At 49.0% G+C, this 24,578-nt stretch overlaps 1 protein-coding gene across 2 annotated transcripts in view; it reads right to left on the bottom strand.

Annotated features, from left to right (window-relative positions):
- LOC144740864 (uncharacterized) overlaps positions 1 to 24,578 on the bottom strand; it is a 30,408-nt gene extending 5,830 nt beyond the window's left edge. The window contains exons 1-14 of one of the 2 annotated variants that reach the window (XM_078623577.1): positions 24,470 to 24,578; positions 19,160 to 19,367; positions 18,730 to 18,783; positions 18,047 to 18,124; positions 16,705 to 16,793; positions 15,134 to 15,316; positions 14,460 to 14,529; positions 8,907 to 13,261; positions 8,415 to 8,479; positions 6,565 to 7,053; positions 5,002 to 5,089; positions 3,983 to 4,060; positions 2,992 to 3,032; positions 1,935 to 2,015 (exon numbers count right to left, since the gene is read on the bottom strand). In XM_078623577.1, coding sequence (XP_078479703.1) covers positions 1,935 to 2,015; positions 2,992 to 3,032; positions 3,983 to 4,060; positions 5,002 to 5,089; positions 6,565 to 7,053; positions 8,415 to 8,479; positions 8,907 to 13,261; positions 14,460 to 14,529; positions 15,134 to 15,316; positions 16,705 to 16,793; positions 18,047 to 18,124; positions 18,730 to 18,783; positions 19,160 to 19,230 — 5,742 coding nt within the window. In that variant the 5' untranslated portion in view covers positions 19,231 to 19,367; positions 24,470 to 24,578. Of the gene's footprint in view, positions 1 to 1,934; positions 2,016 to 2,991; positions 3,033 to 3,982; positions 4,061 to 5,001; positions 5,090 to 6,564; positions 7,054 to 8,414; positions 8,480 to 8,906; positions 13,262 to 14,459; positions 14,530 to 15,133; positions 15,317 to 16,704; positions 16,794 to 18,046; positions 18,125 to 18,729; positions 18,784 to 19,159; positions 19,368 to 22,956; positions 23,287 to 24,469 lie in introns of those variants that run through there. The other variant, XM_078623576.1, reaches the window with a different exon arrangement.

Here is a 24,578-nt window from a genome sequence, read left to right as displayed (position 1 = left end):
ACTCACACAGAGACCAATAGACGCACACAGAGACCCATAGACTCACACAGACCCATAGACTCACACAGAGACCAATAGACTCACACAGAGACCCATACTCACACAGAGACCCATAGACTCACACAGACCCATAGACACACACAGAGACCCATAGACTCACACAGACCCATAGACTCACACAGAGACCAATAGACTCACACAGAGACCCACAGACTCACAGAGAGACCAATAGTTTGTTGTCCTTCCCCCGCACCTCCGATTAGCACGGTAGGCTACGTATGGCGCGAAAGAAGTTCAATGTACATGCACACAACCTCCCCGCACAAAGCTGACAACCGCGCGGTACCAGAGTTGATAACCAACACCAACAATCACCCACTACTGACACACAGGCCGGCGCTGCGTTCGCCTTGTGCAGCACAGGGACAGCTGCCATCAGGGGGGGGGGGGTCCCCCTAGGCTGAAACAGAAACTACTCCCGACGCCTGGGCATTGAAATGATTGAGGTGTGATGCGATGCAAGGCGCGATGAAATGCCGCGGCATTTAAGTGCCCAACAAATGCTAATTCTTCATGTTAGTGTAAAGTATAAGTAAACTAACGCATCATCCTAGGGGAGGTGAATCATTATTTAGTTATTTAACAACAACAGCGCTCCGTGCTACATGCAAGTGGCATGGGTCAGAGGAGACGCACAGCTCGGCTTATCGGTTAAGAGAATAGGGTTGGTGGTTAGTTTGGGTGACTAGCACGGCTTTGTGTATTTGGAGCATGAGGAAGGTAAGAAGTTCAAGTTGATTTAGTTTAATATTTAAGAGTGACCCGGAGCATTCATCTTGCCGGACTATACCGCGCGTAGAATACGCACGGCTGATTAATGGCGTAACTTTCCAAGCTGGCAAATTTAGATCCCCGACGCCGGCACGCATTCTTGCCTTGCTCTTGCGAATGACGAAGCGGGAGATGTTTAACATCCACTGTGAAGTGGAGGGCGCGTAGTATCACCATGGTCATTATTACACGCCGCAGAAATAATAAGGGGCGGCCGCTGGTTTCCAACTGCGAACCTCTTGCAACAAACGGCGAATGCGCTACCGCTAGGCCAGTGGTTCTTCACCTTCACTACAGCCTTGCACCCCTTTGGTTTGCAATCGTTAAAAAAACATGTATAATTTTTAGATTTGAAGCTTTCGTGACTGCAAGGATTCATATTCTTAGGTTTATTCGGTAAAGTCACGTAGGTAAAAAATTGTAATTAATAAAATTAAAATAAAATTAAAATCACGACGTTTCGGAGGCAACACAAGCTTCCGTCTTCAGGTGGAACCGTCACAGCACGATTGCTGTATCAAGTAAGTATTTTTATTTTATTTCACTTTTATTAATTTTAATTTTTTACCTACGTGACTTTACCGAAAAAACCTAAGAATATGTATAATTTTAATAAGTACATGGGGTTTGATGAAACAAAGTGGTTGGACTTGCGTGCCGTGCTTAATTTGGGCTTCAATGATTTACCTTCGAAAAAAATCTGGCCATCTCTCTCACCCCCCGAAAGGTCACCTTGCACCCCCAGGGGGTACGTGCACCCCAGGTTAAGAACCACTGCGCTAGACCGTGTCACCGCCCAGGTCCACGCGTGAGGCGAGCTTGAATTAGGACCAGGTACAAGGGCAAAGGTCGGCAAGCTGCAGCTCAGGAGCCGCACGCTGCACTTTACGGTCTGCTTTCGTCACGTAACATATGCAGGAATTCACATTGCGGCTCTTACATTTTTTTTTACCGAATTCGAAAAAAAATTGCTCCTATTGTTATTTTTGGTTGACAACCCCTGTACTCAGGGTTAGAATCTATGGCTAGCAGCCACGGCTAGCGGTTGGGGGGCAGAAGCTAGGATAATGGATAGGTGTCTAACGTCAGACATCAGGTCCCACCTTCAGGGTTGCAAGCCGTGACCGACGGGGCCCCAGGTGTTCGCGACCATTCACTACGTCGCCCTGAATCTCAAACGGGACCTGCGGTGAATCGCACAGAACAGAGAGCAAAGGGTTATATCATGAAACATCTGTAGACTCTCTGGGTTCCCACGCACTCAAAGACATGGTTATATCCATAGTTGTCACAAAAAATCCTTCATATAGCCTTCGCCAACTTTTGGGGCAAGTGCTGTTCACGAGCACCTATCAAGGCCGGAATGGCACACGGGGGGATGGATGGCCAGCACCATGCCCAGCCGCCTTTGTCTTCTGAGTAGCGATGTTTATGCACAGTACTAAGTACTAATTTTAGGCTCAGTCGACTGAGGGGAGGCCCAGGACCAGTTCAGAAAATTGTCACTGGTATTGGCCGTAAGCGGGAATCGAACTTGGGTCACCGGATTCATAGCGTAGCACGCTAACCGCTACACTACGGCTCCTCACACATTGACAGACACACTACGACCAGCGAAACATGCTTATTTCCATAGACTCAAAGTATTCAAACACTCAAAGAAACACTCATAAATACACAAAGACCAAAGGCTTACACAACGACAACAACCGCCATTCGCCACTATGTGGCGGTGACGTCAACATGGCGCTTGTGCCAGGCTATATGCACATTCAGGCCACGTGAAGTGTCGAACACCCGCTGTCAGGAAGTCACGGAACAGACCCAGGTGCCATGGGTCAACTGAGATGACTGACCGATGCACCACCTGTGCCCCTTACTGTGCCACACACACACACACACGGCTAGACCCCCAAGACGAGAGGCCCACACATGTCTCTCTATACTCCCAGGGTATTAATAAACACACACAAGCAAAGGTCAAATATTTTGAACCTTGACCCACAAACACCACATACCCATGCTTATGTATATAGACTCACAGGGTATTCAGAATCTTTCAGTATCATTATTAATCCGGAAGGATGAGCTATGAAGCTCTTTTTCACAGATGTCCAACTCGCACACACAGCTGAGCTGCACCAAACGCCTCACACTCACCTCATCCACGACGCAGCCTTGACGCAGACATTCTTCCACCCCTGCAACAGCACGAGAGACGACAGCCTGATGAAGCTAGTTGTAATTACCGGCAAAACGTCGTACTCAGATTGCAAATGTTATGGATTTGCTCTCAAACATTACCGGCGTGCTGTTACTAGTAACGAATTGGCACGTTCTGTTTACGTGACGAACCTGACTAATTGGCTGCATACTAGGGCGGGAAGATTCAAGTTCAAATCAAGGTCGCGGGTCGACTCAGCCGATCACTCCTCCAGGGTGAATCAATAATGCAGCGGCTCTCCGCGTGCTGTTCAAAATTATGTCCGACGATTCGCGCCACGTGCTAGGAGCTTCAAGAACTCGGAGCGGAACGTCGGACATCGTGCTGGAAAAACACACGGCACGACCCAAAAACGCATCGAAGCTCTGTATGGCATAACCGCGAAAACAAAGGCAGAGAGAGGTAACACATTCTCTGGATCATAAGACACACTTTTTTCTCTGTAATTACAAAAAAAAGTTAGGAGTGTGACTTACAATCCGGTAGGTGTGTGCGTGTGTGCGACTTGATTTGTAACAACTTTAAAGACACCAGGCACAGGTTTTGGTGTGCGTCTTACTTCTCCAGAGCATTTTATAATCCAAAAAAACCAGCAACATTTGGTGGAATATCCATCCGTGCCATAATGTGTCAACATGACAAGAATGGCTCCTGCCATGTTAATGTGGAGTTTTTACCTCTGGCTCAATTGAGACAAGTGCTCGTTTGAGAATGGATAAACTTTAGTCTCGACTCTGACTGGACGAGATGTGAGCTATGGCATGGGCAAACATTGGCGCACACTTGCCAATTGCTTTTCCACCACCCTGCGATCCAGGCACTAAGTCTGGCTGAACAACAACACTCGTCTCTCACGAGGTCAGAGACCCATGGTCAGGATTTCAGAGCGCGTGGAGGGGTCATAGGTGAGGCGGCGTGCTTGCTTACAAGAGAAGGTGAGGACCCAGCAATGTCCTGCGTTGCCCAGAAAATACTTCAACGTGCGCTCGCAAACAAGGCTGCCACCTAGCGACGAGGACAAGAACGCAGCTTTTTACTGTGGCGCCTGAACACACATGGTGATCCACACACCGTCATACAAACGCAATCGCACACGATCAGATAATCACAACGACAACAACAACGAACGTCCGCCACCGAGTGGCAGGTGGTGACGTCACCACAATCACACACTGTCAAACAAACGCAATCGCAACACTGTCACAGAATAACAATCACACACTCTTGATACAAACACACAAAGATCCCTGCAGCCACAAGAGGCGCTACAATGCAGCACGATGTTGAAAAAGAACCACTTTTTGAATCGAATTGCAGTCCCTAATCTTGGGTTGATGGATAACACCAATTGACGAAACTCCCTCCCCCCCCTACCCATGTGCGTCAAGGTCACCATATCTCCCGGCTTGCCAAGGTACGATGGCGGCAGAGCAAGCGGATGCATTTCCGGGGGATTGAGCACGTGTGGGTTTTCTCCGGCCACTCCGGTTTCCTCCCACATGCATAAAGCGAATCATCGATGAAGGTGACCAAACGTCCCAATGTAGGACCAAAGAACTTGGACAAACGTTGTCACCGGTTCTGGTTGGCCTCCCCCTCGTCTCGGGTTTCCCGCGCCTATGAACCATCCTCTCTCTCTTCTCTCTCGGGGCGAATGAAAACTGTGCACGTCGCCAAGTCACCGGTTCTGGTTGGCCTCCCCCTCGTCTCGGGTTTCCCGCGCCTATGAACCATCCTCTCTCTCTTCTCTCTCGGGGCGAATGAAAACTGTGCACGTCGCCAATTCTAAATAGTTCACCGTTTACATTATGAGACAATTCGTCTAAATCCCGAGTGAGCAGAGCGAGCCGTTACAGCTTTACCCAACGGTGGCCAGAGAATGGCTGGCGGGCGGTGAGCCGTGTGTGCGTAGTGCGGGGGGGGGGGGGCCTGTCGAAGGCTGGCACCTGTCTGCATGAGCACGTGAGTCGTTTCAGGAGAGAAGTGCGACTGGAAGGAACCGCCGGTCTTATGCACAAACTGCTTGACCACCAGCTGTTGGACAAAGACACACACACACTATTTACTATTTAAACTTTTTTTTTATTTTAGCAGCTAAGGCCCGCTGGAGCTATGTAGCTCTTTTTCAGAATCGACCAAATGATAGCTCAACTAAGTGGCTTATCACGCGGTAATTTACAGGAGCCAAATAAACCTAAACTCACGTCGATTCTAAACGTGGAGGTAAAAACCGGAGGACACGGAGAGAAATCCACGCGACCACTGGGAGAACATGCAAAATCCAAATATACAGGCGTCGGGGTCCGGTTGGAACCCACGACCTCCTGTATATCAGCCAAAGTACTTAACATCTCTCCACCGTAGAGAGTTTAAAACAAGGAACAACAATCTGGCTTCTGGCGTAGCTAGATTGTGCGAAAAGTGAAGCTTGGATATCGAGGCGTTGCGAGCCTTGTAATCAACATCGGCTGGTGGTGTCGTTGGCACATTCGAGGTCTGCTGAAGTGTCGCTTCGGGCAAGAGTTGACGACGATCGCACGTAATGACGTCGTGAGGTGAGAAGAGACACATGCATGACATCATCTTGCGACATCACGCGTTACGACATCATCATCATCGCCTTGGCTGACAAGGCTTAGGTTGTCAAATCGGACGGTTTCCAGTACAGGGCGAGTCCCTACGAACAACACGTTACACTAAAATGTTGTGTATATTGGATCATCATTTAGGAAAGATATCGTGACCCCTGTTACAGGCAGAGAGACACGGACAGAGAGATTAAAATAATGCGCTATTTGTAGCCACACAAAGAGATGACGCAATAGCGCATGACGCGACACGTCATGCGCTATGGCGACAACACTTTGAAACTTAGTTGGAATGCGTTGATATTAAATTTAAAGTCAAGAGGTGAGGCAGGAAGAGATGTAGCAAGAGAGCTACTGCAACCAAAGGTTACATGCGTTTGTGGTGGGTACAACCCAAGGGTAAGATCGCAGAGCTCGTCAAGATCAAATTATATAATTTAACTGGAGTTAAATACTGGACCAACGTGTTTTGGCTCAACTCTAAGAATTAAAAAAATTAACCCGTAAAAACAAAGTTTTTCACTATAAATCCTTTATATGCGTGGCATCGGGGCGGCTAGAGTCCTCTCGTCCTCTGGCTTGAGATGGCTGCCACCTATGGGTCAGATGATTGTCTGCCACCATTAAGCAATTGGTAATTAAATATTTAAAAAATTTTCCCTAAACAGTGTAAAATTTTGGAAAAACATTTTCACGAACATTAATTGTCACGCACAACGAGTCTGTGTGCAAAATGTCAGCTCGATTGGATCACGGGAAGTGGGTTAAAAAACGACCGAAAGATTTGCACGGTCCTAAGCAAGCAAGCAAGTGCGCAAGTGAACTTAATAAAAAGGATTTAAAAAGGGGGTTGAACCATCAGTAGAGGAGGGCTTAGCGTTAGGGGGGCTCAGCCACCCTCACGACATGGCGCTGACTCACCGCATCCTGCTTGCTCAGCCCAGACGCGACGAGGCACAAGCGCCGAGGATTCCCGCTGGATTCTTCCGCGCTGCTCACGCCAACGAGCCTCTCCGCATGCTGAGCGACACCGGGAAAAGTAACGCTACCGCCGCCGCCTGAGGCAGCAGTGTCTACGTAGCACCGGGCGTCCGAGAGCGTGTCGGAGCGCTCGGTCTCCCACGACGAGGAGGCGGCTGCCCGACCGCAACCGCCGTGTCCTGCAGATCCACGGTCGACGGCGCCGACCGACACGCGGCGCGACAAAGCGCCGGCCAATTCGCCGTTTCCGTCATCCCGGTGCAAGGTCTGGGCGGCCGTCTGTCCGCGCGCGCCGACTTTCCAACGAGGGCAAAGCGAGGGAGGTGTGGGAGGTAAGGGGAGGCAGTCGTCTTGGTCCTCCAGGGCGGCCTCCAGAGCGGCGATCTCGTCCCCCATCTCGTGCAGGTTCCGCATCAGCTCCTGCTTCATCTGCAGCGGGAGGAGACGGGAAGGAACGGGTTTGGAGGCAGCGTTAGTTTAGTGAGACTTTTTATTTTACTTTTGTCGTAGTCTTAATCTAGTCGACAACAACAACACGTGGTGGTTGAGTCGATTCTTAGTTGTGTGGATTTCATGTACGGGCAGTCCCCGACTGACCAACGGGTTCCATTCCTGAGACCCGTTCGTAAGTCGAACGGTTCGCAAGTCGGAACACAATAACGTACTGTATTTAAATGCACATACACGGTGAGTGTTATAAAATGTGTTACGCTTCAACAAAAAAGGGAAGCATTGTTCAAATCACAATTTGTAACTTTCCCGAACCAAAATAGTTGCCGCGGTTCGGTTCTGAAGTGCGTTTTCACGTTTGCAAGTCGGATGGTTAAAGATATAAATATGATGGAATCTCGTTCGTAAGTGCGGATGTTCGCAAGTCAGCGACTGCCTGTCGTTATTTTTTACATCTGGTAAACTAAATCAGTCAGCCAATCAATGAAGTGAGTAAATCTTACTATATTTTGCCACTGGTAAAAGAGGTCTCATAGTGTAAATGCTTCACCTCGAGCTCTCATACTCTGATGGTGCATTGTCTTTGAGTTGTGCGCCTTTTGGCGTCATCTGGTCCAACACCAATGGAGACTAGGCTCTAAGAAAAGCTGTCTCGGGTGTGGACCAATCAACTTCAAGGACAGTGCATATCATTATCATCATCAGAGTTGTTTCTTTTTGTTTGCATTTTGACTGCTTGTGTTGTGGTTATTGCAAACATGATGCCAGTTGAAAGGGTAAAAACCTATTACTGAGTAAATCTTGTTAGAAACATTTATAGCCAATTACCTTTACTTTTTTTGGCCTTTCTCAGTATACCGGCGGTGTCTAACTTTAGCAATAATATATTCTCAGTCTGTGTTCTCATGCACGGATGTGCAAAAGAAACGTTGTGTGAAGTGATTGTAGACTGGCACAGACGCCGTGACGATGTCACCGCCACTCTGCGGCGAATGGCGGGTATTGTATTGTGTAGACTTACCAGATGTCCTTGACGGATGATTATGGATAAGCGCACCTTGCACTCTGGCAGTAGTGTAGTGCCTTATGCCGGTAATAATAATAATAATGACAAATTGTCATGCACACAAATCCCACAAACCGGGCCGAAGTTCGCGCGCATGACTTGGCGTTCTGGAAAATGTGCGTGAGAATTGATCTCCGGGTGCGTGAAAGCGCTCTTCTTGGTGTACTGCCGCAGCACCAGCCCGCCATTTGAGGCGAGGCTTATTGTAGGCTGAGTCAACCTAGGTGGCGGGGCCAAGCCACGGCTGCCCCTGGCCTGAGTGGCTTAGACTCACCTCGGAGTCGACGTCCTGAGATGCCCAGATGACGGTCGACTCGCTCTCGTTCTCCAAAATGCCGTCTGACGCGCACACGAACGCACGAGCAAACACAAAGATCACACGTGTAACCGAGCACAGACCGTCGGGGCAAGTGTTGTTAGCGAGCACCTATTAAGGCTAGATTTAAAGCTTTCGTGACTGCAAGGATTCATACTCTTAGGTTTTTTCGGTAAAGGCACGTAGGTAAAAAATAATAGAATAATAATACATGGAAAAATAACTAAATTAAATCACGACGTTTCAGAGGCAACACAAGTCTCCGTCTTCAGGTGAGACCGTCACAGCTAAATTTACTTATTGATACAGTAAATTTAGCTGTGACGGTCCCACCTGAAGACAGCGGGCACTAGTTTTGGGGTGCGTGTTACTTTTCAGAGGTTTTAGCATCCAAAGAATATACAGTCATCTCAAACTACGAAAGCTCAAATAATAATAATAAATCCTTGCCTCTCCTTGACCTTGGCTCTGCTGCGCTGTCGCCCTCCCCACCTGACTCAGGATCTCCGTTCAAAGGTCGCCGACGACCGGCAGAGGTCGTCAACCCCGTGGCCTCTGCGACCTCCGCGCGCCCCTCGGCGCCGTCTCGATCGCCAGGGCTGCTTGGCCCATGCCGGCCCCACACGGAGCCCTCCGACTCAAACAGATCCATGGACGCAGTCGAGCATTGACTGAGCGGAGGGGACGACGCGGGGAGGGTGCTGCCGGTGGGGGGGGACGTGCGGGGTCCTCCTTTGTCACGCGGGCTCGCCAACATGCCCCCCTGCTGCTGCCACTTCACCTTTACACCAAGGCTGGGCAACTTCACCTCGCAGTCGCTGTCCGACGATGACGATGATACAATGACTCTAATCCGCCGCCGCCGCCACCGCTGCTTCCGGTCTCGCGCAGCAGCTACGTGCGGCGAGTTGCTCACGGCCGCGACCGCCAAGTCACTGACACCGATGTCAACATCTATGGACGGCGAGCTGTTGACCACTTTCACCTCCGGCTGTCCGCGAGATGCAATGAGCGACCGCCGCTGCCCAAGACCCGCACCGCTGCCAACCAGCATATCGGACTGACCGCAGGTGAGCAGCTGCGAGCTGCCGATTACTTTCTTCGGCTGGCTGTCGGCCATTGTCGAGATGGACGGTCGACCACTGGAATCTTCCTGGCTGCTGGTGATTGCGCTGGTATGGCTACGCGCAGCCAACGAACCGGGCCGATGGTCGGTTGTATTTCGCTGGGTGGGCATGATGATGTCAGGAGTGCTGTCTGTGCCACTCGGACTAAGCAGCGCCTTTCCGTGCTGAAGTTGGAGCGTGTCGGTTGACTCGTCGCCACTGCCGGCGCCCCCCCGAAGCGTGTCGTCCCGGCCGGGCGACGTTGGGGATGAGCGCCAGGAGGAGCCGGAGCGTCGCGCGCATCTGCCGGCACGGGTTCTCTTCGTCAGCCGGTTACCGTGGACGATTTCATCAGCGCTAAGTGATGGCAAGCTTGCCAGGTGAGCGTTGTTCTGGCTAGCAACAGGTTTGTGACTGTCGGTTTGTTCATGACCGGTCAAGTGAATGCTGGTTTTAATATCACTGGTCTGAGAAGTGCTGATTGGGTCGTCACTAATTTGGTGAATGATGGTTTGGTTATCACCGCTCTGGTAAGTGCTGGTTTGGCTATCACCAGTTTGACTATCACTGGCCGAGTGAGTGATGGTTTGATTAACATCAGTCTGCTGATTACTAGTTTGGTTATCACCAGTCTGGCGACAAATGGTTTGGTGATCTCCAGTTTGATTATCACAGGTTGGGTTGGTGATGGTTTGGTTATCACCAGTTTGGAGAGAAATGATTTGGTGCTTGCTAGTCTGGTGAATGGTAGTTTGGTTATCACCAGTTTGATTATCACCAGTTTGATTATCACCATTTGGGGGAATAATAGTTTGGTTATCACCAGTCTGACGAGAGATGGTTTGTTTTTCATCAGCTCCGCGAGTCTCGGCTTGGTTACCACCGCCCCGGTGGGTGCTGGTCTGGTGCTCTCCCGTCCGGTGGGTCTCGGATTGGTGAGAGGCGCCGGGACTCACCAAGCGGAACGAGCGTCTCTTGGAGGGCAGGAAAGAGAGGAGTGCCACCTGTGTGTCCACCTCGCTATCCTCCATGCTCACCACGCCATCCTCCACGCTCCCCACGCCCTTACTTACATCTTTCACCTCACGTGGAAAATTTGCAGCTTCGTTTAGCTGCTGCAGGTCATTGCCCATTGTTTCTTGCCGAGGGATCAATGTAGTCGCAATTGGTTCCTGGTGCGGAGGCAATGAATCAGGCATTGGTTCCTGTTGTGCGCTTAAATCAGGTGGTGTTAGTTCCTGATGAGTGTTTGATTTATATTGCGTTAGGTCCCGTTGTGGGCATAACTCATCTTGCGTTCGCTCCTGCTGCTGGTTTAACTTGTACGGTGTTATTTCCTGGTGCGTGTCGAACTTATCTTGCGTTCGTACCTCCTGCGGGTCGAAATTCTCTTGCGTTGATTCCAGCTGCAAGTCTGACTTATTTAGAGTTGGTTCCTGCTGCAAATTTAACATGCTGCGCGTCAGCCCCTTCTGCATCTGCGATGCAATGGAAACGTCCACCAGCGACAAGGCCTCGCCAGCACCTTTCGCTCTCTCCTCCGTCCCCGAGCGCTCTAGCCGAGAGTGCAGCAGCGACTGGCTGTTCTCGACCACACTGCCATTGCTGCCGCTTGCCTCTTCCGGGCCACCTCTTCGCTCCACAAGAGTTTCCGCCGGGGTCAGTGTCACCGCCATCACCCCCGTGCAATCGCCGCCATGTTCTCGGCCGCCCTCCGAGACCCTGCCGTCTTGCTCCGCACCTTCCTCCGGCAGCACCAGCAGGCCATCCGGCGTGTCGTTCGGCGAGACCTCGGCACCGCAACAGTCAGCGTCCTTGCTGCCCGGCTTGTGCTCTGGTTCGGTGGTGGCGGTTCCATGGAGAGCGTGGCGGGCGCGGTGAGCTTCTTGCGGGGAAGCCACAGTCGACCCCGCGGTAACCGCGCCGGGGGGCATCCTCTCTAGGCAGACGTCGCACCTCCTCGCCAGCGCCGGTGCCGTGACGACACAACCACCGGCAGCACCGGCAGCAACGAGGAGGAGAGGCGCGGGCGTGCACGGTGTCTCTGGCACGACCGACGGGGAACCATGGCACTTGTGGTCACACAGCCACGGCAATTTCTGGCCCGGCGAAACGCTCCGGTTCTCGTGCAGGCCCCCTGCACCGTCGTCGGCGGATGGAGGAGTCACTCGCGGGCGAGCGAAGCCCTCGTCGTTGTCAGCCAGCCGCACGTCCTTCCCCAGAATCCCCAGCGAGCGGCGGCGCTTGTTGGCCTGCAGCGGGGAGTTCCGCAGGGCGTCCTCGCTGCTGCTGAAGCTCTCGATGGTGGCCGGCACCCAGCTGACATGGCTTGGGCCACCAATCTGCAGCTCCAAACGCCGCCGGCTCTTGCTGCCGTCCCCCACTGAGTGATACCGGTGAACCTTAGCGGCCAAACGCTTTTGTGCCGACGTGCTTTTTCTGAGCGGTCGTGGCTGCTGCTGCTGTGGCTGCAGCGGCGTCTCGTTCACTGCCTGCTGCAGGGGAGAAGTGTTTATATCCTGTGGTAGGGATGGGCCGTTCTCTCCTCCCTGCTTCGGAGATGCATCTGGCTGAAGGGCAAAACCATTCTCTCTTTGCTGTAGGGGTACCCCATTATTCTCCCTTTGTTCTTGGGGCAAACCATTATTCCCTTGGTGCGGGGGAGCTTCAACCTTCGTGTGAGAGGATGCCTCATTTTTAAGTTTTCGCCTTTTGGGTCTTGTCGTGCCTCCCCGCATGCCGCCATCCTCACGGACAGCGTGCACGGAGCCGGTGGTCAACGCTACGGCGCTTGGAGGTTCCCTCCGTATGAAGTCCTCCGGAGACAGCTCCGTGGATCGGCGAGGCCGGCGCTTCCCCACAGCCTTGCCGGTGCTCGGAGGGCGCGTGCTCGCCGCAACCTGGCTCATCTCCACCGCGATGGTATCGTCAGGCGCGCCAGCAGTACCAACCACACGAACAACGCCACCAGAACCACCAGCACCAATAACAGCGACGTCTATAGAAGCACAGACTGGCGCCGAAGCCCCACGACTGCGCTTTGCCGCCCGTACCCGTGCCCGCGGTAGCAGCTTGTGCTGTCGGCCGTAGCGCTTGCCGAAAAGCCGGTCCCCGGGATTCATAGTCAGCAGTGGCTTCTCCAGCTCCATCAACGGCACAACCACCGGCACCGGGGACACCTCCATTGAATGATCCTCCAGTAGTGTCGTGCGCTCTGAGCCTCCAGAGATGCTGTCTGCAGCGCCATCACCGCCACCATCAGCCATGTCACCACCACCACCGCCACCCTCATCGTCGTCTTTATCAGCGCCGTCCACATGGTCTGGGGACGCGGATTTGGGTTCACCAGCAACATCCATCTTCTGCAGCCACTCCTTCACCTTCCGGATGCCTATGCGCTTCGATTTCTTGGCTGGTGGCGCCGCGACTTTGACCTCTTCGGTGACTTCGCCATTCACAGTTGCCGGTGCCGGTGAGCTTGCATCATCTTGCCGAGCCATGGCAGCCGCGTTCCCCGACGGTGCGGCAGAAGTGGGCGAGGGTTTCATGTTGGGATTGGCGTCGCCAGCGACGCTCGTTAAGTCACGTGACCACTCGCCAGCGAGTGGGGGCGGCGCTGATGGCGCTTCACCCCGCTGCCGTGCGCCGTCACTCGTCGTGTCCCCACCAAGCTGCGCTCGAGACCGCCGGAACGATGAACTGCATGCATAGACGAGCGGGCGATATCATTACTAAACTAACTCAACTATTTGTATTTTACCAGGTATGGCTCACTGAGTTATGTAGCTCTTTTTCAGAGGCGAACTTTTATTTATCGTGGCCAAAAACTCTAAATGCACGTTTCTAAATGTGGAAGGAAAAAGAGGAGGACCCGGAGGAAAAAGCCACGCGAACACGGGGAGAACATGCAAACTCAGGGTCGGGATCAAACCCACAACCTCCTGTGTACCAGGCGAGGTTGTTAACATCTCGCCACCACGGCTCCCCATCATGATGGTATCATCCAGATTTTATCAAGGCCAAAAGCATTGATGCCACCACACCTTGCCAAATCTTTCTTAATATTTAGCAACGCCAACGATACAAGCAGCAGCCTCACGATTTTCAAACTAATTTACTATTCTGGCAAATCGCCCGATGATGCTGGATGTAATTACCAGCGAAACGTCGCACTACTCAAATTGTAAATGTTGTGGATTTACTCTCCAACACACCGGTGGGCTGAAGTAGTAACTAATTGGCGCGTGCTCTTTACGTGACAAACCTTACTGGCTGTGGTCGGGTGGTTGGAGGGTTACGACACGTTTATACTTACGCGATTTAACCAAAAAACCTTTATTATTAACAATTTACCATGTAATTATATGAGAGGGTGGGTAGCCAACACCACGCCCGGCCACCTTTATCTCTCCAGTAATTGTGTTTACACACTGCACCAACCACTCATTTAAGGCCAAATTGACTTAGATGAGCCCAGAACGTGTACAAATGTTTCCCACTGTTATTTGTCGAAAGCGGGAATCGAACTTAGGTTGCCGGGTGCACAGAACAGCACCCTAACCACTACACTACCGCCCCCGCTCGTGTACACACACACACAGATACTGCATCAGAACACCACAACTTACCTGTGCAGTAAAACCTTGGATTGCGAGCATAATTCGTTCCGGAAACGTGCTTGTAATCCAAAGCACTCGTACATCAGTTGTGATCACGTGATGCTCGGCAGACAAAGCGTATACACGTACTACTCGTATTGCAAGACCTCGTTCGTTTATCAAGTTAATATTTATAAAAAAAAATTTGCTCGTCTTGCAAAACACTCGCAGACCAAGTTACTCGCAATCCAAGGTTTTACTGTACATTCCTGAAAAATGTTCACTCACTAAGCCCTTACCTCTTCAACCCATCCTCTGCCGCAAGAGCAATGATCCAAGGCTCACCATCATCCGACAACGAGTCCAGGTCTGGAACACAACAAACGACAATCAATCGGAACGAGAGGCGGGGGTACTGCAGGGATGTAACGGTTAAGGAGACTATAAGCGTGAACGCTACGCCGTCGTATGCACAACGTGCGAGCCGAGAGTAGCCTCCCCTCATATGTGTTGAACTTCTTTTGAACCGTACGTAGCCAACCATGTTAATTGAGAGGTTGACCATGTTGCGTGTTGTGTTGTAATGCAGTGCATTGTGATGCTGTGCAGTGCGCGGTGCAGTGCAATACGGTGAGGTGCAATCGGAAGCATTGCAATGTGTGTAATGCTATGCGATGCGTAGCAGCGTGATGTAGTTTCCAATGTGGTGTGGTGAATTCTGCTGTGCAATATGCATTGGGGTCCAATGCAGTACAATGCAGTACGGTGCAGGGTGCAGTGTAGTGTGGGTGCAGTGTGTAGTGCAGTGTGCAGTGCAGTGTGCAGTGCAGTGTGGGTGCAGTGTGGGTGCAGGGCGCCATGCGATGCATTCCACTGCTGCGTGAGATGCCATGTGGTGCAGTGTGCGGCGCAATGCATGATGGTGCACTGCAGCCCAGTGCAGTGCATTGCGGCGCAGTGCGGCATCACACACCTAACTCTACGTAGCTCAGCTGAGCCCTCTGTCTCTTCGGACGGGAGGAGACAGTCTCCGAAAGACTGTTGGCGCCAGCGCGAGACTGATCCAGCGTACGCGGGCGTCTGGAGCCGCGCGGACGCCTGTTGGGTTCCGAGGACCCCCACACCGACACCTCCGGTGGCCCAGGCGCTGCAGTGACTGGTGACATGAAGAATTCGAAACGTTTTTTTTCTTTGACCGGACGATGGCGAAGATTAACGACTTTTACTCTCGCTCGCGATACCACGCATCCACTTGTGCGTGTGAAAATCACCTGCAATACCGTGTGCCAGCAACATCTTATAACTTTTAAAATATGCTAGTAGGTAACTATTCATGTGCTAATACAAACGAAGTGGTCATCTGAAAAAAAAAAATTGTAATATATTCTCATCGCGCTCCCAACTCTTTATTATCCACCATATCCCTCTGACCTATTATGTGGTATGAAGAAGGGCCATGCCCCAAAACTTCCGCTATATATTTATTTATTTTAAGTGCACAGTGTTGACAAATATATTTCGTTATTTTACTGGTAGGAACCTCCTGGTTACACCAGCCCACAGGGGATTATTGTGTCCGTTGTGCAGGGAGGGGCTGGGTGGGGAGGGTGGGGAGGGGCTGGGTGGGGAGGGTGGGGAGGGGCTGGGTGGGGAGGGTGGGGCTGGGTGGGGGGGGTGGGGCGGGGCTGGTTACCCCGTGGTGCCCTTATAAAACTCAACGTTTAACCTACTCACGTCGGCTTGTGCCCGCCCTCACAGTCGGCCATATTTGCGGAATACACCACGTCGCCGTTGACCCTGCAGGCCATTGACCGAGCAACCCAACGTTTCTTACCAGCTCGCTCCGCAGGATTGTGTTTACTTACAACAGGGACGGTAACATTTTTGTTTTTGAGTGCCGTCTCGTAAAAAATTCCAAGCGACTTTCTGTTCATATGAGCACTGAGGTGGTGGCTCCGCTCCTGTTTACAGTCCTGAGCTGGCGGTTGAAATTACACATTACATGGTAGGGGCGGGTCTATCCATAGGACCACCACTCGTTTTATCAAATCACTCGGGACAAAGGGCCGAGTCAACCCCCAAAACAGGATTTGAACTCTCAACCTTCCGATTACAATTATGAAGCTGACATGATTTTCGTTTTACTTTTACTTTTCCGTGTTGTATGTGCGTAGCCAGCACCAAGACGATGACACGGCCGAGCGGTATCGTCTTCACCGTTTGTTGCAGAGGTTCGTGGTTTACATCCATCAGCCACCTCGGTTAATACTATAGCGGCGGACATTAAAGATCCCACGTCGCTTTTCAAAAGAAAGTCGGACGTGTGGTTTTTTTGGTCACGGTCCAAATTTGCTCTTAAATTAATTAACTGCCAAAAGCCAAATAGCAACATTGCCTCCCGCTACTGGCAAAAAACCTGTGCTGCACAGGGAAGCTGCCACTGGGGGTCCCGTGCGTCAGGGTGCCACGAAACATACTGCATGGCAGGTGCGGTATACATAACAAGTGATGATGATGGGGTGGTGTGCGGGGAGATAAACTCACACTGGAGGCCTGTGTCCTCCTGAAACGCCTGCATCGTACGCTGCACCCCGGCCACAATCTGCTTAAACATGGGGTTCTCCCGCAAGCTCCTTGGGTTGGGATGTGGGGGAGGGGCGGTCGGCACAGGCAGACATAATCTCATTCGTCAATCGAACAGCGGGCGAGCAAGCCGGTGAATGAGGTCGGAGAGCAGGTGGTAGAGCGGGTAGGCAAAACGGGTGATGGTGATGGTGTCTGTGGCGATGGGAGTGGCGATGGGTGGAAAAGAATAGTCTTTCACATTTCTGAAGTTGATCGGCAACGTTTACACGTTTGCGTCGAGGTTGGCGAGTGAGCCAGGTGACGGCTTCAGGAGTATCCTTATGATGAAGATCTGAAATTCTGCCGAACAATGATTGACGCGGGCGGTGGTGGTTAATATGCGGTCCACGGTTTGAGATGGGTGACCGTGGCTTCACTCTGGGCTAGTCTTATGTATCCATCGGTGTAGGAGATAGTCACATCTGCCAAGTGAGGGGTCCATAACATCAGTGGTGAATATATGAACTGGTCCTATTCTAGGTCTTACAATGAGAATATGGTGTGGTGTGTATACATCAGTAATGGGAAGACCAAGGCACCGATTGCGGTGCAAATGATGTAACATATGCAGGGGTAGGCCTCAGGCACCTCCGATTATCACGGTTGGCTACGTATGGTGCGAAAGAAGGTCAACACACATACACCGCACCTCTGATGAGCACGGTTGGCTATGTACGGTGCGAAAGAAGTTCAACATACATACGTACAACAGGATGTTTTACATTCATTGTGCAGCAGACGGCGTATAGTATTTTTCTGGTTAGTACACCGGCAGTATTAATCACGGCACTTGCCATATTCGAACTGTGAACCTCAGCAACAAGCAGAAAATGCGCGACTGCCAGATCACGATCGTGTAATGGCACAATGGTGTATTTATTCTGAACTTCTTTCACACCGTACGTAGCCAACTGTGCTAAATGGAGGTGCGGGGGAAGGACAACAGAAATTGCGCTTCGTGTGATGGGTGACCGCTTAAAGTTGCACGCAGCTGCTGTGAGTGGCCTGCAGCTTCTGCACGTGCACAGTCGCCGAACAGTTTGTAGTTTTGATACGCCTTTCCGCAAGATGTTAATTCAAAACTGTTCACTGTCGAACGTAAACATTACATAACCTGGTGTGATGACAGAGACCGACAGGGTGAGCGAGCAGGCGAGCGGGTGAACGAGCAATCAAGTGGATGGTCGGGCAAACAGATGGGGTGGGTGAGTGGCTGAGCGAACAGGGGAGCAGCCTCGTGAGCCGGCGGGTGAGCACGTACCTCCGGGTGACTGTTTCCTTGCACATCGGGCACAGTGCAGGGCCTTTGCTTTTTTCCAGCAGCTCCAGAATGCAGAAGCTGCAGGCACAGGGAACGGGGAGGAAACCCTTGTTCGGCTTGCGTGGGTGTGTTCCAAATACACTGGTTTTACACCAAATATACAGGTATACTCATAAGATAATTGGATAAATCTAGTGTTGTGGAAAAACTTGATATCCCACGTGTGAGAGCCACAAACACGGTGACCCGAGTATGATTCCCACTCACAGCCACCACCAGTGACAATTATCTGAATCGTGCCTGGGCCTCCTCTAGGTCGACTCAGCCTCAAATAAGTACCTGGTGCAGTGTGTACGCCACTGCGTGGTGCTGGCCACCCTCCTCCTTGTGTGCCGTGCCGGCCTTCACAGGTGATCGCTAAAAGCACTTGCCCCAACAGTCTGTTCAGGCTGTACAGGGATCTTTGTCTTTATATTGTATAAAACATGCTAGTTTAATTGGAACACTTAACAATGTGCTCTTGATAAATTTTTTTATTGTATCATCTGCGCCACAAAGGCTGCGAAATTAACTTAACAAATCATGTTGACCACCCATTTAATCTGCCTAATCTCTACCATTGGCAAGCTGTGGTCGCTGGTTTGTGGCCAGAGCCGACGTTTATCCTCAACTCCCTGGCTCACCGGCAAAATTGGTGATCGCACTTGGTTGAGATGGGCTCCTTCATGATGTCCAGGCTGCCGAAAAGCCAAACGTCATACAGTAAAGATTTTTTCGAAAACACACTCGTGAGACACGTGCGTTTCATAGAACGAGTTGTTAAACGTTTGATGTTAAACTCGCGTCATACTTTTGTTAAAGTTTACATTACCAATGAGACTCTGATATGTCCAGACCATTTTCTAGAGACCTCAGCAAAGGCATGTCTGTCAGTACATCATTGTCTAGAGACCACGTCGGAGATCGGTCTGCCATTCTATCATTGTCTAGAGTCCCCAATGCAGACTAGTCTGCCGGTCTACTATTATCCAAACACCCCCATCAGAGACCAGTTTGTCTGCATCATTGTGAGGAGACCAGAGTAGAGACTGGTGTGTGTGTGTGTCCGCTCACCAGATGGGGCACTCCAGCGTCTGCTCCATCAGGGTTAGCACCTGCCGCACACGCAGAATGCGCGCCTCCATGCCGGCGGTTCCCGTCCCGTCCGTGCCACCGCTCACCTTGCCCACGCCGGCGCGGCTTCGCACGATCACCGGTCACTCACCAGTCACTCACCGGATGGCCTAACGCATCCAGTGGCTAGTGTCCGTGGCGCACCCGGCTAAAAAAAAATGTCAGAGGGGGAAAAAATTATTGAGAATTTTTTAAATTGCATATTAATAACATTTTCACTATTTTTCTGGTTGGCGTACTCTGCTATAAACTCAACGATTCGAGTTTGATGCCCGGCCGTGGCAAACATCAGTGGCAAGAAATATAAGAGCAGGTCCTGCCCCAATCTTCACCAACCGGCACTGACCAATGTGAAGCATGGTAAAGAAAACCCATGACCAACATAGCATGGGGAAACCTAAATCCATGAGAGGATTGAGAGTCGCTGGATGTATTTATTATACGAGATATATCTAAAATTTGTTATAATTTTATACCTCCAGTTATTTCGATATCATCACAATTTTAGACACACTAATAGAGTACAGTACTAAAAGGGGGCCATTTTCAACCTGGCAACACATAGCTTCTAATCTTGGCACACTCAGTCACCTGAAAACGTGAACCATCATCATTTTTTGCATTATTATTAGATAAAACCAATGCGTGTATTAATGTGTAGTTTCCCACCAAAAGCATTTGGAAGTCCTACTTAGCCCTCAGCAAGGAAAATGTTCACAACTCCTGCTTTACACGACCTCTCACCAATTCCACAGTTTCCCATGCGCCAACTCTTGAGTGAAACTTCCTACCACAAGGCTGACCACAGTTTCCGTCATAATAACGTATAACAATAACAGACATTTTAAAATATAAATTAACAGTTGTTTTTCAACTTTACACACTCTACCTCTCCCCTCTCATTTCAGTCTAATCCCCTCCAATCACTCTCCTACCTCTCCTGTCCCATTTCATTACTCTTCTCCGTGCACTCTCCACTCCAGTAACTAAGCCTTCTATTGAATTCCCAGTCTACCTTCACCCAGTGGGAGGTCGCCCATTCCCCTCTGCTGCCCTCCCTTCCACCAGTCACACATGCTACCTGCCATTGATCATGTCCAGGATCAAAACTTTCCATTTGTCCTCTGCCTAAGACTGACTGCCTCTTTATAATAAATAAATGAGCTCGCTGTTCCTGTACAGCAGCTTGAGAGGTGGTCGCATCTGTACCCTATATAAATCTACATTTTCTTGGTTCTTTCGGTAAAGTCACGTAGAATGGAAGTAATAAAATAATAAAAATGAAACATAACAAAATAATTATTTTATTATGTTTTATTATTTATTATTTATAATAAATTGCATTATTTATAATATTATTTATAATAAAAATAAAACATAATAAAGTAATTATTGTATTCTGTTTAATTTTTATTATTTTATTATTTCCATTCTACGTGACTTTACCAAAAGAACCAAGAAGATGAATCCCTGCAGTCACGAAAGCTTTAAATCGAAATTTAAATCTAAATTGTGCAAGCGTATTGTTTGTAAATGGGTCATGCGAGCCCTGCAGCTACTAGAGGTGCTTATTTAATTCCTGTAAAAACAAAAACAAATAGAGAAGATTCTTTCAGAAAATCGCAGCCCCAACTTTGTGACACTTTATTCAATTGCAAGGCAAATCGTTGCACACTCGCCAATCCAAGCCCTCAGGGTATGCAGTAGACATTTTGTAAAAGGCCACACCTGACTGAAAAAGCCTCGATAAAGGTGAAACAGGCCCAGTTATTGCGTTCGGCCAAATGCTAAAACAGCTATTGATATGGAATCTGAATGCATCAGTATATTTAACTGCAGAGACTGAGCGATTTCAGTACATTTTAAGCGCAGTGCAACATCACATATCTGACAGTGAAAATCGAGGCATAGGCAGAGATGTGAAAGGGTCAAATACGTGAACATTTTTAAAATAAAATGACAGTTATCCCATTCTCCAACACTGCCCTGGGTAGTTAATGGCTCAGTGAGCCCGTCATATTCAACTCTCTAGAGCAGTGGTTCTAACCTGGGCTCCACGCACCCAATGTGGGTGTGACATGCCATTTCTGGGGGTGCAAGACATGCCAGCTTTTATTAGAAGGTAAACAATCATTGAAACACGGGCACGCACGTACAACTACTTTGTTTCATCAAACCTATGTATTAATTAACATTTTTTTTTACGATTGAGAGCCAAAGGGGTGCACGTCTGCAGTAAAACCTAAGAACCACTGCTCTAGAACTCCCTCGAGTGGCAACTCTTCCTCGAGCAGTGTCATAGGCGAGCAGTTGCAGGGCTGCACCTTTACAGCATAATCGACGTTTTTGGGTTTAGATCGCGTTATTTATAAATGTGTCGTAACCCTCCACCACCCGACACGGCCAATCAGTAAAAATGTGTCACGTTGACAAAAGACAAATAGTTCACTGCTTTAGCCCACCGGTGTGTTGAAGCCACAAAATTTACAATTTGAGTACGACGTTTCGCTGGTAATTGCATCCAGCATCATCGGGCAATTCGCCAGAATAGTGAGGCTCTGCTGTGTCTCCCGTTCTTATAACATTGGTCGCAAAAGCCTACGTGTTAAACCTTTACAGCAATTACACAACTGATTTAAATCATATTTAAAACCGATTACTACACTGCTGAAGCGCACTGAAAATCACTAAACTGGTTATGCCAAGGTTTCGTCTGAATAATCAACAAAACTTTACATTTTCATCGCTGTTTAAGTTTTCTTTCAAGAGCCTTCAACTATGCATTCATTCTCCATAGCTTATCGTCCGATAGGAAATGAAAATTATCTTCCGATAAGCTCTGTACCAGATGTAACTGTAATCTGTTAGGAACCTACTTGATGTACTGCTCCCACAGCTCGTTGCTATGACCTGTAGCTACATATACTCTACTGCATTAGATGTTCCATCTTTGCATTGTTCACCAACCTTATCTACAGGTCGCCAGATTAGATCATTTGGTATAAGACTTTTATATGTATTAAGGAAGTGACAAGCTGTAAAATGCTTTACTTGCTTGTGCGCTACGACCGACGCAATCCGTCTCCTTTTCAATGATCAAAGTTTGCATAAAATACTCACGTATCTCCAAATCCCTTTTTGACCTACGATAAACATCCCCTTGCTAATCGACTGCTGGACGAAGGCCTACCCGCGCCATGTCCGTCATACTGTAACAATACTTAACTCAGCTGGTCATAGCGGGTTGTTGAAATGGTTGCCAAGGACCGGAGCCACCGCTTCACTCTCTAAACATGTTGTGGTTATACTTGTACCCGTCACAGTAACATGGAGTTTCCATCACTGGTTTAACACGTTACGACTGTTATGTCTTGCGCCAGGTTAATTTGAGAAACAAAAAACGTACATTTTGATTTAAAGCTTTCGTGACTGCAGGGATTCGAAACGTCGTGAGAATTATGTTATTTTATTACGTTTTGTTTTTTATTATTTTATTACTTCCCTTCTACGTGACTTTACCGAAAGAACCAAGAAGAAAAAAACGTACACTTTTTAAAAGTGTTTAACCCCGATAAGAGGACCCCCTGCGTCCGTCCCAACCCTGCGGACCAAAGCTGCCCTTCCTCGGTACCCAGAGCAGGAAATACCGAGGCTCCCGCGTAGGCCTACCAATTCTCGAAACAGACATAACCAAAGTGTATGCGAGTACTTAAATGCGCTGTGGGTGCATCGCCCACCTATGCGACGACGTCCACGACCTCCGATGTTGTAGTTGTCGCTGTTTTATTTGTTTTTGTTAATTCACTCGCTACACAAAAACGTAAACATTGCGGACGCCGCCATGTTCAGGTTTCCCGCGAAAACGAGCGTTCGGTCACGTGGGCGAGTCCAAGTTTATATATTTTTTAAAAAGTTAATTCCGTTAACCCTCTTTAAAAATAAACTAATATTTATGTTATACAGTAGACACACATCTAAAGTCTACATTTTTCCTCAGTGTTTTCATTTCAGGAGTATAAAATTACTTTAAAAAATTATAGCGTTTTGCGTCGGCCAAATTCACGCAATAATGGGGGGCATGGACTTGTAACCGGCGTCAATAAATTTGTATCGATCTGATCACACACACGCCTTTATAACGGCAATACAGATTAACCATTGCCCGAAACGTCACCATATCTGTATTTACATCAGTGTCGTGCCATCACAGTTAAGCAGACGTGCCTCTGAGTGGTCCTGAGTTATGCATAAGTTTGAGTTAAAAGAATCAAGTTTAAAACTCGCGTTACTTATATCCCCGATTCACATTGTTCATACTTTTACATAACTGTATATCATACCTGTCAACGACTTATCATCACCTTATTACAGATCAATTCACACCTCATTGGTCATCCCGTGCCCTTATAAATCTCAACGTTCATCCGACAAAGTCCCCTCACCACAAGGCAGAAACACAAAAAGTTATTTGTTATATTTTTTATTTTTGTCGCCCCGTATTGAAACGGCTGTACGCCGTATGGACCTGAAGACTCAATTTGCTTGTACACAGATACGAGGTTAAACCGAATGGATTGACACGTACGAGTGACTAAATAATAATATATCACGACGTTTCTGATCTATTATTACACAAAGTTGCTTGTGTGGCGATCGAAACGTCGTGATCCATTATAATTGTTCTACCTACGTGACTTTAACGAAATAACCAAGGAGTGTGGTAGATTCCTGCAATCACGAAATTTTAAAATCAAGAGCGACTTTCTAATTTAAATCACATTTGTTCAGCCCATCCAGACCCTTTGAGTTGTTGTCATTCAGCCCACGTGAGCCTTTAAAGTTGTTAATTTGAGAAATTCACGTTGTAATTCTCGTTGCGACGAGTTAAGTATAAATGTTGCGTCGAAACCCTCCACCACCCGACCACAGCCATCAATAATGGATCTGCCACGTAAATAAAACTCGACAATTAGTCGAGAACTTCAGCCCACCGGTGTGTTTGTAGAGTAAATCAACAACTTCTTGGTTCTTTCGGTAAAGTCACGTAGAAGGTAAATAATAAAATATATAAAGTTTTTATTTTATTATTTCCCTTCTACGTGACTTTATTTTTATTTTATTATTTCCCTTCTACGTGCCTTCACCGAAAGAACCAAGAAGATGAATCCCTGCAGTCACGAAAGCTTTACATCGAAATTTAAATCAACAACGTTCACCGTTTGATTACCGTGATGTGTCGCTGCTACTTACATTAACCAGCATCTTCATCATCGGGCGTTTTGCCGCAATAGTGAAGCCATCCACCTGCTGCTGGTGTTAATTAGAGCCCCAGGATGACGTCATATAATAGTAATTAATT

This window comes from Lampetra planeri, unplaced genomic scaffold (assembly GCF_965212315.1).
Source record: "Lampetra planeri unplaced genomic scaffold, kcLamPlan1.2.h2 scaffold_321, whole genome shotgun sequence".
Classification (NCBI taxonomy): Eukaryota; Metazoa; Chordata; class Hyperoartia; order Petromyzontiformes; family Petromyzontidae; genus Lampetra; species Lampetra planeri.
Note: the sequence above shows the minus strand (reverse complement) of the source record. Positions and strands in the feature narration are given on the sequence as shown.